Genomic DNA, 12,812 nt, shown 5'->3' with positions numbered 1-12,812 from the left:
TAATAATTATATAATATTAACAATACTGTTGCCTTGTTGCATTCATTTTAATTTAATTTAATAATTAACGGGAGAAAAAATTTATATAGGTAAAAGACAATGACTCTAAGGAAGTTTGCAAATGAACAATGAGAAAAAGGAAGAGACGATGAAGGGAGTGGAGTGGTATTTTTACCAACTAAATGGTCCCAATGTGTGTAACTACTTAAATTTAAACTTATCAACTATATGACGAGGTAAAAAACTGGGTAATAAATGTAGAATAAAAGAGGAAAAATGGAATAGTAACAGCAGAACACATATGTATAAGTATAACATATATACAATAAAATTGGTACTTCCTAGAAACGACAACTGTGAAGATAAATATGAATTATTGTTGTAACTTCCTTAAAGATAAAAAAAAAGCAATTTGTTTTACAAAGGGAAAAATGGCCTAAAGCAACAAAGACCTATTCCTTCATTTTTCTTTAGGAATCATGTTGAATTTTTTATTAATGGTAAGTCTAGTAAAAAAGTTTCGCAAGCTGTCACGAGTAGGAAATAGATACCCAATAAAAAATATACGAGTTAAAAATTAAAAACAGCTTATTATAAATACACAGCAAGTAGTTAAGTAGATAGATATGATTTTTTTCCACCTCATGTAAGTTTCTATGTACGACAGTTGCCATAGCAATTCCAATATTCATGTATCTCTTATTCCATATCCTCGACCAAAGCTAAAGGGGCTCTTATAAAAGAATCTGTTATGTGAACCATCCTAGTCTAGAAGAAAAAAGACAAAGGTCTAAATCTTGACATAAAACAAAAAAACTGGATCAATCGGCAGGCGTTAGTTAAGCAACTTGCATGAATAATACCCAATTAACAATTATAACCAACTGTTTATTATAATTTTCTTTAACAAAGAGTTTAGTAAAAAAGACTGAAACTGAGCGAAAGGCGAACTATCATAAAAGATATCACTCAAACCATTGCGATATTTTTAACAGGAATATTAAAAACTTTACATCTTGATATTTCCCAAGCATTTTACTAATTCTTGCGATTTTTGTTCTGTTCAGCCCTTAACATAAGAAATGTTAATTATTCACCTTAATAAAATGTTATTAAAAATTGTTAGGAAGTTATGAGAGAAATAGCAAGCAAAAAATGTGCAAAGTCTAACCTCTAAACGTCGAGAAGAAGAATCCACCAGCGCACGCTCTAAAACTACAAGGCAACAAGTCAAAAACAAACGATTAAAGGAAGCACACAGCTAAACGATTAACAATACAAAATGTAGAATCGCTTCAATTTTATAAAAAATCAGAGGCTGTTTCAAGCTAAAGAAATATTTAAATATTTAATAATTTTTACAAAATCTAACACTACAAAGCAACAATTGAGCTGGACAAAGTTCAGACCTCACAAGAAACGTATAAAAGCAACAAAAGTGGAACAATTTAAAAAATAATGCAAATAAATTAACAAAAACAAAACTAAACAGATAAACAAAGCAAAGAACTTACCGGTATCCTGGTTGTTGGCCGTTGTAGTGGTGGTCGAAGTGCTGGACGTGACTGCATCTCCAGAATCATTGGTAACGGTGGTAATTACCGTTTTTGTAACAGTCAAATTGGACAACCGATTCGAAAGCTCGTCCCCAGTTCCTAAGTGATCTTTAACACTATCGATCGTTATGTCTCCAATACTACTCGAAACTGTTACGTTATGAAGGGTTTCATCTCCATTTTCACGAAGTTCATCATTCTGTAGAAAATATTGCAGTATATACTGTTTATTCATTTATTCATAAAAACTCTCACCTTATCAGCAACGCTGCTTTCTTTGCTTTCGACATTACCATTAACTAAAGGAGCTGGATTTTCGTTTTCTTGTTGTTCATCTGCTTGGACGTGTCCCTCAATACCGGCATCGGACGTAGCGTCTCCTATGCCGCTCTCATCCCTCGCGCCCTTCGGTAGCACCAGATAACAACGGGCTGTCGTACTTTGAGTGGCACACAACGATATTCGTTGCAATTCGGAGGAAGAATGAAGGTACAATGCCTCTGCTGTTTTTGTGAAAACCAAGGACGAAATACCACTAGAAAAAAGAAATGAATAAAATATCATTTATTTAAATACCGCGGTTAACAAACTTGATGTCCTCCCTTCTGATGGCAGCAGCGTTCAGTTGGCGTTTGAGATCTGGAATACTAAGTACGAGGATGTCTCCTATATTGGTAAGGCACAGCAGGTCCACTTCGGTATGCTGATTGTTCGTATCAGGTAGGTGACAGCTAAACCAACCGAAGTTCATTCGTCTAACCCTTGCTCCTGAAATAAACAAATTTGCTATACCGTCTCACGATAAAGCACGGAAGTATATTTTTTTGCCTTTACCTTCGTGTGCTGTTAATTTGTACTTGCAAAATGGTTTCAGGGAAGGCAGAGTGAAAATCTTAAACTGTTCCTCGCTGGCTATAATAACTCTATGAGGCTGCGTTGTGTCCGGCAGGGGTGCCAATTCCTTTTCCACCTCAAGGGGCTCTGGCAAAGGTTTACTAGATCCATCCAAAACTGCTATACCTATCACGGGGGCGCGATGTTTTAATTGAATCTCCTTTGCTAGCTGGCAATGCACATCATCGACGTCTCGTTTTTGAGAACTAGGCACCACGATCGTGAACACGTAAATTGTTCCGTTGTTTGTTCCCGCCCACATAGTCGGAGTGGTATTTTGCACGCTTACAATGAAAGTACGTGCAAAGTACAGGCAGCGGACGATCGACCCCAAGCCGTCGTCAACGGCACGAGCTTCTACCTGACGTTCAACGGGACGCGCTTCCAACGGGGTTTCTTCACCTATACGGCCGTAAGCAATTAACAATAATAACAAACAAATTATATATAATAATACCCGCAGAATTTGTAAGTCTTCTATTTGGTGGCGAAGTGATTGGATTGTTCGTTGTTTGGGTACCGCCACCTGATGTGGCGGCATTTCGTCTCGTCGATCTGCCCTTTCTCAGCCTCCTGAACGACTCCCTCAGTGATTTTTTGAATGACTTCCGGCGTGATATCGGCGTGTCTCCCGCGCCCGTAAGATCGTTTGGATTCAGAGTGCACTTAACGATAATTGGTTTTTGTTTCCGATAATCGTAGAGCGCAAGACCGTGGGCAGTACCGGCCGAGACAACGCCCCAGTCTGCTTGAAGGGCGCAACAAGTTACGGCAGCAGGCGGATGAAGTTGTAGAATGGAATTTGCTTGGAAACCACGAGCTTGATGAATTTCCCCTATATAAAAAAAAAATTAAATACAAATTTTTATTTTAATAATCGGGCTTTTGATTACCTTGTCTTACTTGTAATCGATCGTGTCCTTTCCATACGAATCCATCCCTATCACTAACGATATTCATTGTGGTCACTTTGACTTCGGAATTTAGTACTTCAGTGTCGAATTTGGCAATAACCACGTGCCCTGCGGTCCCGGCAACCACCAAAGTTCCCGATAACGGACAAAGAACCACCTTTTTGATGGCCAATCTTGGATCGTCCGAATAAGGATCGAAAACACCGCATTTTCTGAAGGGTGGCCAATCTTCCTCTTCCTCTTCTTGATTCTGGGCAGTTTCATCAACAATATCTTCACCAGTAAATAAACGTGCAGTGTTAAACTTATATATTGGCGTCAATGTGGTGCCACTTGCATCCCAAAATCTCACCGTTCCATCCTCGTGTCCCAAAAGCAAAATTTCGCGACGATATTTTATACTCATACCGCACAAAAGTCCGCCACCATCGATGGGCCAACTCCTGTTGGAGTAAAGGTTGTTCGTTTGGGCTTTCCCGGCCTCTCGTAGCTGTTCCCACAAATCCTCTGGCACGTCTGCAACATACGTATAATACATCAATGTATCAATTTATTAATTTCAAAATAATTACCGGATACATGTTGACTGCATGTAACGGCAGATGCATGCAAGGATACTAAATAAGGCAAGTTCATCATCTTCCAATCTTCTGAAAGTAAATCGATAACTACCAGTTCTTCATCTAGAAGAACTACCAGAGCTTCTGGTTCGCCTTGTAAGGCGGCCCTTTCATTTTCACCATCCTCTTCTAGCGCACGTTCGTCTCTTGCCTTTGAATCAATTAAAACGAAATCGATTACCTTAAAAAAAAAAAGAAAGAGGGCATTCAACAGTGCAGTTTTTTCAAAATACAGTATTTACCTTGCTAGTAAAATCGAAAACGACGTGTTTTGAATCATGCATTGCAGTGACTGTGTATTTGTCACTGTAGCTGGCTCTGGGAAGCCCCCCCGAAAAGACAATAAGAGGATGTCCTTGCAGCTGGCGCCTGAGCAGTTTAGGAATGGCTTTGCAAGGAAAAGGACCGTAAGTTGTAACAGGATCGCTCAGAGGTTTCTCGCCATTCGTTATCTCCCATGTTACATAACTACCTATTTAGAAAAGGTAAAGATTTAAACCAGGCATCCTGAAAACTGAAACAAAAGCACTTACCATCATTGTGCGAACTTGTGAAAGAAGTGCCGTCCTCATGCCAATACAAAGACTCGAGCTGTTGATTGGATATGAATGTTTTAACAGCAACATTTTCAACTCTGTTCCATAAGACGAGCAACCCCCTATTATACCCTATCAGGATGTTGTTTGGACTGTTTGGTTGCTCGATTACCGACTCCACTGCACCAGGATTCAATTTGTAGTCTTCAGGAACACTGAAATTTTATAACAAATTCGCAAAAAATACTTAAACTTCTTCATTTGGAACAGTGAATATACAATAACATATTTTTATTATTTAAAAGAACAAATTCAATAAATGACCACTGCACGGTAAAAATTCATAAATGTAGGGACTTAAAAGAGATTATTTCTGTCTTCGTTGAAAAATAGACCATAAATATATATACAATACTACATTTTATTACTACCACGACAGATACCGCGAATACCTTTAATCTTATCAAACTTAGGGCTTGGCAAAAAAGATATATTTTTTATCGTAAACATACACACAAGAAAACCTCTTCGATTATTTATTTGGTACCTGTAATACCTACAATAATTATAAAAAAACTTACTTTTGCATTACAACATCCTGATAGATGATGTCAGGGGCCATGGAAAAAGTGTTTAGATCCAAAACGTATATGTTACCACCTTCTGTACCAAGTAAAAGATGCTTTCCAGCTGATTCAACGCAGATGGCAGATATCTTTTTAAGTTTTCCTTCTAGAGCCTGGGTCTTGACCTCTACCAGAGAACTTCTGTTCACCTCCCATAAATGCAATGAGTTGTCATCGTACAATGAAACAACACGGCCGACGTTTGGTAAAAAAACCAATTTTCGAACCGGGATGGGGTTTTGGTTCTGACCGTAAAATTCCACACCTGGCTTACCGAAAACCTTAATGGCTCCGGTTGCCGTTCCAATGCCCAACAGACGTAAGGTGGGATCCCATGCAAGGGCGGTGGGCTTATTTGGGAAACCATGTTGCAATGTCTAAATAAATATGTACAAAAATTTATTACAATTCAATTGATAAATAAAAAAATCATAATTTGGAACGCACTTGTAGATACAAGCTATTTGTTCAACGATAATAATTATTTTTAATGTACTACCTTACTCTTAATACTTTATTCCAAATAGGTTAATAAAACAGAATATAATCAATTTAATTAAAAACAAATGCATAAAATAATGCTGATAGAGATTCAACAGAATGAGTTCCTTGTTGCAATTTAAAGACATCATAATACCCGCAGAATTTGTAAGTCTTCTATTTGGTGGCGAAGTGATTGGATTGTTCGTTGTTTGGGTACCGCCACCTGATGTGGCGGCATTTCGTCTCGTCGATCTGCCCTTTCTCAGCCTCCTGAACGACTCCCTCAGTGATTTTTTGAATGACTTCCGGCGTGATATCGGCGTGTCTCCCGCGCCCGTAAGATCGTTTGGATTCAGAGTGCACTTAACGATAATTGGTTTTTGTTTCCGATAATCGTAGAGCGCAAGACCGTGGGCAGTACCGGCCGAGACAACGCCCCAGTCTGCTTGAAGGGCGCAACAAGTTACGGCAGCAGGCGGATGAAGTTGTAGAATGGAATTTGCTTGGAAACCACGAGCTTGATGAATTTCCCCTATATAAAAAAAAAATTAAATACAAATTTTTATTTTAATAATCGGGCTTTTGATTACCTTGTCTTACTTGTAATCGATCGTGTCCTTTCCATACGAATCCATCCCTATCACTAACGATATTCATTGTGGTCACTTTGACTTCGGAATTTAGTACTTCAGTGTCGAATTTGGCAATAACCACGTGCCCTGCGGTCCCGGCAACCACCAAAGTTCCCGATAACGGACAAAGAACCACCTTTTTGATGGCCAATCTTGGATCGTCCGAATAAGGATCGAAAACACCGCATTTTCTGAAGGGTGGCCAATCTTCCTCTTCCTCTTCTTGATTCTGGGCAGTTTCATCAACAATATCTTCACCAGTAAATAAACGTGCAGTGTTAAACTTATATATTGGCGTCAATGTGGTGCCACTTGCATCCCAAAATCTCACCGTTCCATCCTCGTGTCCCAAAAGCAAAATTTCGCGACGATATTTTATACTCATACCGCACAAAAGTCCGCCACCATCGATGGGCCAACTCCTGTTGGAGTAAAGGTTGTTCGTTTGGGCTTTCCCGGCCTCTCGTAGCTGTTCCCACAAATCCTCTGGCACGTCTGCAACATACGTATAATACATCAATGTATCAATTTATTAATTTCAAAATAATTACCGGATACATGTTGACTGCATGTAACGGCAGATGCATGCAAGGATACTAAATAAGGCAAGTTCATCATCTTCCAATCTTCTGAAAGTAAATCGATAACTACCAGTTCTTCATCTAGAAGAACTACCAGAGCTTCTGGTTCGCCTTGTAAGGCGGCCCTTTCATTTTCACCATCCTCTTCTAGCGCACGTTCGTCTCTTGCCTTTGAATCAATTAAAACGAAATCGATTACCTTAAAAAAAAAAAGAAAGAGGGCATTCAACAGTGCAGTTTTTTCAAAATACAGTATTTACCTTGCTAGTAAAATCGAAAACGACGTGTTTTGAATCATGCATTGCAGTGACTGTGTATTTGTCACTGTAGCTGGCTCTGGGAAGCCCCCCCGAAAAGACAATAAGAGGATGTCCTTGCAGCTGGCGCCTGAGCAGTTTAGGAATGGCTTTGCAAGGAAAAGGACCGTAAGTTGTAACAGGATCGCTCAGAGGTTTCTCGCCATTCGTTATCTCCCATGTTACATAACTACCTATTTAGAAAAGGTAAAGATTTAAACCAGGCATCCTGAAAACTGAAACAAAAGCACTTACCATCATTGTGCGAACTTGTGAAAGAAGTGCCGTCCTCATGCCAATACAAAGACTCGAGCTGTTGATTGGATATGAATGTTTTAACAGCAACATTTTCAACTCTGTTCCATAAGACGAGCAACCCCCTATTATACCCTATCAGGATGTTGTTTGGACTGTTTGGTTGCTCGATTACCGACTCCACTGCACCAGGATTCAATTTGTAGTCTTCAGGAACACTGAAATTTTATAACAAATTCGCAAAAAATACTTAAACTTCTTCATTTGGAACAGTGAATATACAATAACATATTTTTATTATTTAAAAGAACAAATTCAATAAATGACCACTGCACGGTAAAAATTCATAAATGTAGGGACTTAAAAGAGATTATTTCTGTCTTCGTTGAAAAATAGACCATAAATATATATACAATACTACATTTTATTACTACCACGACAGATACCGCGAATACCTTTAATCTTATCAAACTTAGGGCTTGGCAAAAAAGATATATTTTTTATCGTAAACATACACACAAGAAAACCTCTTCGATTATTTATTTGGTACCTGTAATACCTACAATAATTATAAAAAAACTTACTTTTGCATTACAACATCCTGATAGATGATGTCAGGGGCCATGGAAAAAGTGTTTAGATCCAAAACGTATATGTTACCACCTTCTGTACCAAGTAAAAGATGCTTTCCAGCTGATTCAACGCAGATGGCAGATATCTTTTTAAGTTTTCCTTCTAGAGCCTGGGTCTTGACCTCTACCAGAGAACTTCTGTTCACCTCCCATAAATGCAATGAGTTGTCATCGTACAATGAAACAACACGGCCGACGTTTGGTAAAAAAACCAATTTTCGAACCGGGATGGGGTTTTGGTTCTGACCGTAAAATTCCACACCTGGCTTACCGAAAACCTTAATGGCTCCGGTTGCCGTTCCAATGCCCAACAGACGTAAGGTGGGATCCCATGCAAGGGCGGTGGGCTTATTTGGGAAACCATGTTGCAATGTCTAAATAAATATGTACAAAAATTTATTACAATTCAATTGATAAATAAAAAAATCATAATTTGGAACGCACTTGTAGATACAAGCTATTTGTTCAACGATAATAATTATTTTTAATGTACTACCTTACTCTTAATACTTTATTCCAAATAGGTTAATAAAACAGAATATAATCAATTTAATTAAAAACAAATGCATAAAATAATGCTGATAGAATAATACCCGCAGAATTTGTAAGTCTTCTATTTGGTGGCGAAGTGATTGGATTGTTCGTTGTTTGGGTACCGCCACCTGATGTGGCGGCATTTCGTCTCGTCGATCTGCCCTTTCTCAGCCTCCTGAACGACTCCCTCAGTGATTTTTTGAATGACTTCCGGCGTGATATCGGCGTGTCTCCCGCGCCCGTAAGATCGTTTGGATTCAGAGTGCACTTAACGATAATTGGTTTTTGTTTCCGATAATCGTAGAGCGCAAGACCGTGGGCAGTACCGGCCGAGACAACGCCCCAGTCTGCTTGAAGGGCGCAACAAGTTACGGCAGCAGGCGGATGAAGTTGTAGAATGGAATTTGCTTGGAAACCACGAGCTTGATGAATTTCCCCTATATAAAAAAAAAATTAAATACAAATTTTTATTTTAATAATCGGGCTTTTGATTACCTTGTCTTACTTGTAATCGATCGTGTCCTTTCCATACGAATCCATCCCTATCACTAACGATATTCATTGTGGTCACTTTGACTTCGGAATTTAGTACTTCAGTGTCGAATTTGGCAATAACCACGTGCCCTGCGGTCCCGGCAACCACCAAAGTTCCCGATAACGGACAAAGAACCACCTTTTTGATGGCCAATCTTGGATCGTCCGAATAAGGATCGAAAACACCGCATTTTCTGAAGGGTGGCCAATCTTCCTCTTCCTCTTCTTGATTCTGGGCAGTTTCATCAACAATATCTTCACCAGTAAATAAACGTGCAGTGTTAAACTTATATATTGGCGTCAATGTGGTGCCACTTGCATCCCAAAATCTCACCGTTCCATCCTCGTGTCCCAAAAGCAAAATTTCGCGACGATATTTTATACTCATACCGCACAAAAGTCCGCCACCATCGATGGGCCAACTCCTGTTGGAGTAAAGGTTGTTCGTTTGGGCTTTCCCGGCCTCTCGTAGCTGTTCCCACAAATCCTCTGGCACGTCTGCAACATACGTATAATACATCAATGTATCAATTTATTAATTTCAAAATAATTACCGGATACATGTTGACTGCATGTAACGGCAGATGCATGCAAGGATACTAAATAAGGCAAGTTCATCATCTTCCAATCTTCTGAAAGTAAATCGATAACTACCAGTTCTTCATCTAGAAGAACTACCAGAGCTTCTGGTTCGCCTTGTAAGGCGGCCCTTTCATTTTCACCATCCTCTTCTAGCGCACGTTCGTCTCTTGCCTTTGAATCAATTAAAACGAAATCGATTACCTTAAAAAAAAAAAGAAAGAGGGCATTCAACAGTGCAGTTTTTTCAAAATACAGTATTTACCTTGCTAGTAAAATCGAAAACGACGTGTTTTGAATCATGCATTGCAGTGACTGTGTATTTGTCACTGTAGCTGGCTCTGGGAAGCCCCCCCGAAAAGACAATAAGAGGATGTCCTTGCAGCTGGCGCCTGAGCAGTTTAGGAATGGCTTTGCAAGGAAAAGGACCGTAAGTTGTAACAGGATCGCTCAGAGGTTTCTCGCCATTCGTTATCTCCCATGTTACATAACTACCTATTTAGAAAAGGTAAAGATTTAAACCAGGCATCCTGAAAACTGAAACAAAAGCACTTACCATCATTGTGCGAACTTGTGAAAGAAGTGCCGTCCTCATGCCAATACAAAGACTCGAGCTGTTGATTGGATATGAATGTTTTAACAGCAACATTTTCAACTCTGTTCCATAAGACGAGCAACCCCCTATTATACCCTATCAGGATGTTGTTTGGACTGTTTGGTTGCTCGATTACCGACTCCACTGCACCAGGATTCAATTTGTAGTCTTCAGGAACACTGAAATTTTATAACAAATTCGCAAAAAATACTTAAACTTCTTCATTTGGAACAGTGAATATACAATAACATATTTTTATTATTTAAAAGAACAAATTCAATAAATGACCACTGCACGGTAAAAATTCATAAATGTAGGGACTTAAAAGAGATTATTTCTGTCTTCGTTGAAAAATAGACCATAAATATATATACAATACTACATTTTATTACTACCACGACAGATACCGCGAATACCTTTAATCTTATCAAACTTAGGGCTTGGCAAAAAAGATATATTTTTTATCGTAAACATACACACAAGAAAACCTCTTCGATTATTTATTTGGTACCTGTAATACCTACAATAATTATAAAAAAACTTACTTTTGCATTACAACATCCTGATAGATGATGTCAGGGGCCATGGAAAAAGTGTTTAGATCCAAAACGTATATGTTACCACCTTCTGTACCAAGTAAAAGATGCTTTCCAGCTGATTCAACGCAGATGGCAGATATCTTTTTAAGTTTTCCTTCTAGAGCCTGGGTCTTGACCTCTACCAGAGAACTTCTGTTCACCTCCCATAAATGCAATGAGTTGTCATCGTACAATGAAACAACACGGCCGACGTTTGGTAAAAAAACCAATTTTCGAACCGGGATGGGGTTTTGGTTCTGACCGTAAAATTCCACACCTGGCTTACCGAAAACCTTAATGGCTCCGGTTGCCGTTCCAATGCCCAACAGACGTAAGGTGGGATCCCATGCAAGGGCGGTGGGCTTATTTGGGAAACCATGTTGCAATGTCTAAATAAATATGTACAAAAATTTATTACAATTCAATTGATAAATAAAAAAATCATAATTTGGAACGCACTTGTAGATACAAGCTATTTGTTCAACGATAATAATTATTTTTAATGTACTACCTTACTCTTAATACTTTATTCCAAATAGGTTAATAAAACAGAATATAATCAATTTAATTAAAAACAAATGCATAAAATAATGCTGATAGAGATTCAACAGAATGAGTTCCTTGTTGCAATTTAAAGACATCGAATCTCATTCATAGAATCTATTCCATTAGGATTAGATCATACATGAATTTTCAATAATCATTATACTTTCTAGTTTAAATTAATCAAATAGAGTTGTACAATCTTCTTCTATGTTCAGTAATGCATTAAAGACTCATCTTTTTCATATACGCGTCTGTAAGTTAATTTAAAAGTAAACAAGTTCCTTATCGAATTATTACGTTAGTTGGTACATAAAACGCTCTATTATTAATACCATAAAGGTCGACAAACAAAGTATTTTAATATCTTTATTTTATATGTTTTTGTTTTAAATTAAAAGGTAAGCAAAGTAGTACTTAAAACTAGCAAGTACTATAGACAAGTTAATATTAAAATGTTCAATAAAATTGTAAATAACTACCTATGCATAATAATATGGCATTTCCAAAACTTTTTAATTATTGTTTAGCTGTAGAAATAAAAATACAGATATTTAATAACATTACCATTCATTAAATAATGATAAATAAATAAAAATCCAAGTACAAATTAAATTAAAAGGCGATCATAATGGATTTCATTGGAAAATGAACAACTAAATTTGTACGATATCATTAGCACATCAAGAATTACATTTTATGAATCATAATTTTAGTGATGCCCAAATTCAAGCGAAAGCGGTCCTTATGTTTTATAAAACGAATGCTAATCAAATGGCATTACACACGATTCACGTTAAAGGTAGATTAATAAGAAAACTTACACTGATAAGATAAAAGTTAGTAATCACAAACAAACAGAAAACATAAGACTGTTACACCAAAATCAATAAAAATAGATATGATATACTATTAAAAACTCACCCTTCTATAAGAAAATAACTCTTTTTGGAGCTTCTGCCTTTCAGCTGTTGCTTGGGGGCCCTTGGCCCTTATAAATTTGAACATTATCAATCACTTAACCTGAAACGAACGTGCCGTTATTTACTGTAAAAGAATGTACAACTGTTGCAATCAAAGTAATTTTACTGGGGTAGCAAATTAGAACAACCAACCATTTAAAAATATTTACAGTGACTTCCAAAACAAAACATTCTGGCATATGTCATTATACATTGTTGTGAGAGACAACGCCTGATATAAGCCGCTATTTCTACATTTTCTCAAATAAGAAACCTATTAGCCAATGAATTTGAGTTATTTAAGGGCTTTAAAGCACTTACCTTCAAATAATGAAGCCAGTTCGAATACTTTTATAATTATACTTAAATAACACAAAAAAATAACCAAGCGTGCCTAACACACCGCACCATTACACGTAGTGAGTCACTGACCGGCATGAAATGAAAAGAGAAGGGGGTGGG

General features: G+C 37.7%; 1 protein-coding gene across 1 annotated transcript; it reads right to left on the bottom strand.

Annotated features, from left to right (window-relative positions):
* Nucleotides 1-32: 32 nt before the first annotated feature.
* On the bottom strand, nucleotides 33-12,800 carry LOC108736234. Its single transcript, XM_018468598.2, has 26 exons — nucleotides 12,672-12,800; nucleotides 12,313-12,411; nucleotides 10,813-11,234; nucleotides 10,229-10,446; nucleotides 9,938-10,167; nucleotides 9,648-9,876; nucleotides 9,055-9,591; nucleotides 8,623-8,996; nucleotides 7,978-8,399; nucleotides 7,394-7,611; nucleotides 7,103-7,332; nucleotides 6,813-7,041; nucleotides 6,220-6,756; nucleotides 5,788-6,161; nucleotides 5,102-5,523; nucleotides 4,518-4,735; nucleotides 4,227-4,456; nucleotides 3,937-4,165; nucleotides 3,344-3,880; nucleotides 2,908-3,285; nucleotides 2,391-2,852; nucleotides 2,147-2,324; nucleotides 1,812-2,091; nucleotides 1,515-1,755; nucleotides 1,172-1,215; nucleotides 33-768 (listed from the first exon to the last, which is right to left on the bottom strand). Exons 2-26 carry the CDS (start codon nucleotides 12,394-12,396, stop codon nucleotides 700-702), a joined length of 7,392 nt encoding a protein of 2,463 aa, XP_018324100.2. The 5' UTR covers nucleotides 12,397-12,411; nucleotides 12,672-12,800; the 3' UTR covers nucleotides 33-699.
* Nucleotides 12,801-12,812: the final 12 nt, after the last annotated feature.

This window comes from Agrilus planipennis, unplaced genomic scaffold (genome assembly GCF_000699045.2).
Source record: "Agrilus planipennis isolate EAB-ADULT unplaced genomic scaffold, Apla_2.0 scaffold5, whole genome shotgun sequence".
In the NCBI taxonomy this organism is placed as follows: Eukaryota; Metazoa; Arthropoda; class Insecta; order Coleoptera; family Buprestidae; genus Agrilus; species Agrilus planipennis.
Note: the sequence above shows the minus strand (reverse complement) of the source record. Positions and strands in the feature narration are given on the sequence as shown.

Bases quoted from the DNA above. Each gene is read 5' to 3' on its own strand.
- LOC108736234 (XM_018468598.2), bottom strand. From the start codon at position 12,396: ATGTTCAAATTTATAAGGGCCAAGGGCCCCCAAGCAACAGCTGAAAGG. The intron at 9,877-9,937 runs GTAAATACTGTA...TTTTTTTTTAAG, and splicing joins TTTTCGATTTTACTAGCAAG to GTAATCGATTTCGTTTTAAT. The intron at 2,853-2,907 runs GTATTATTATAT...ACGGCCGTATAG, and splicing joins AAGACTTACAAATTCTGCGG to GTGAAGAAACCCCGTTGGAA.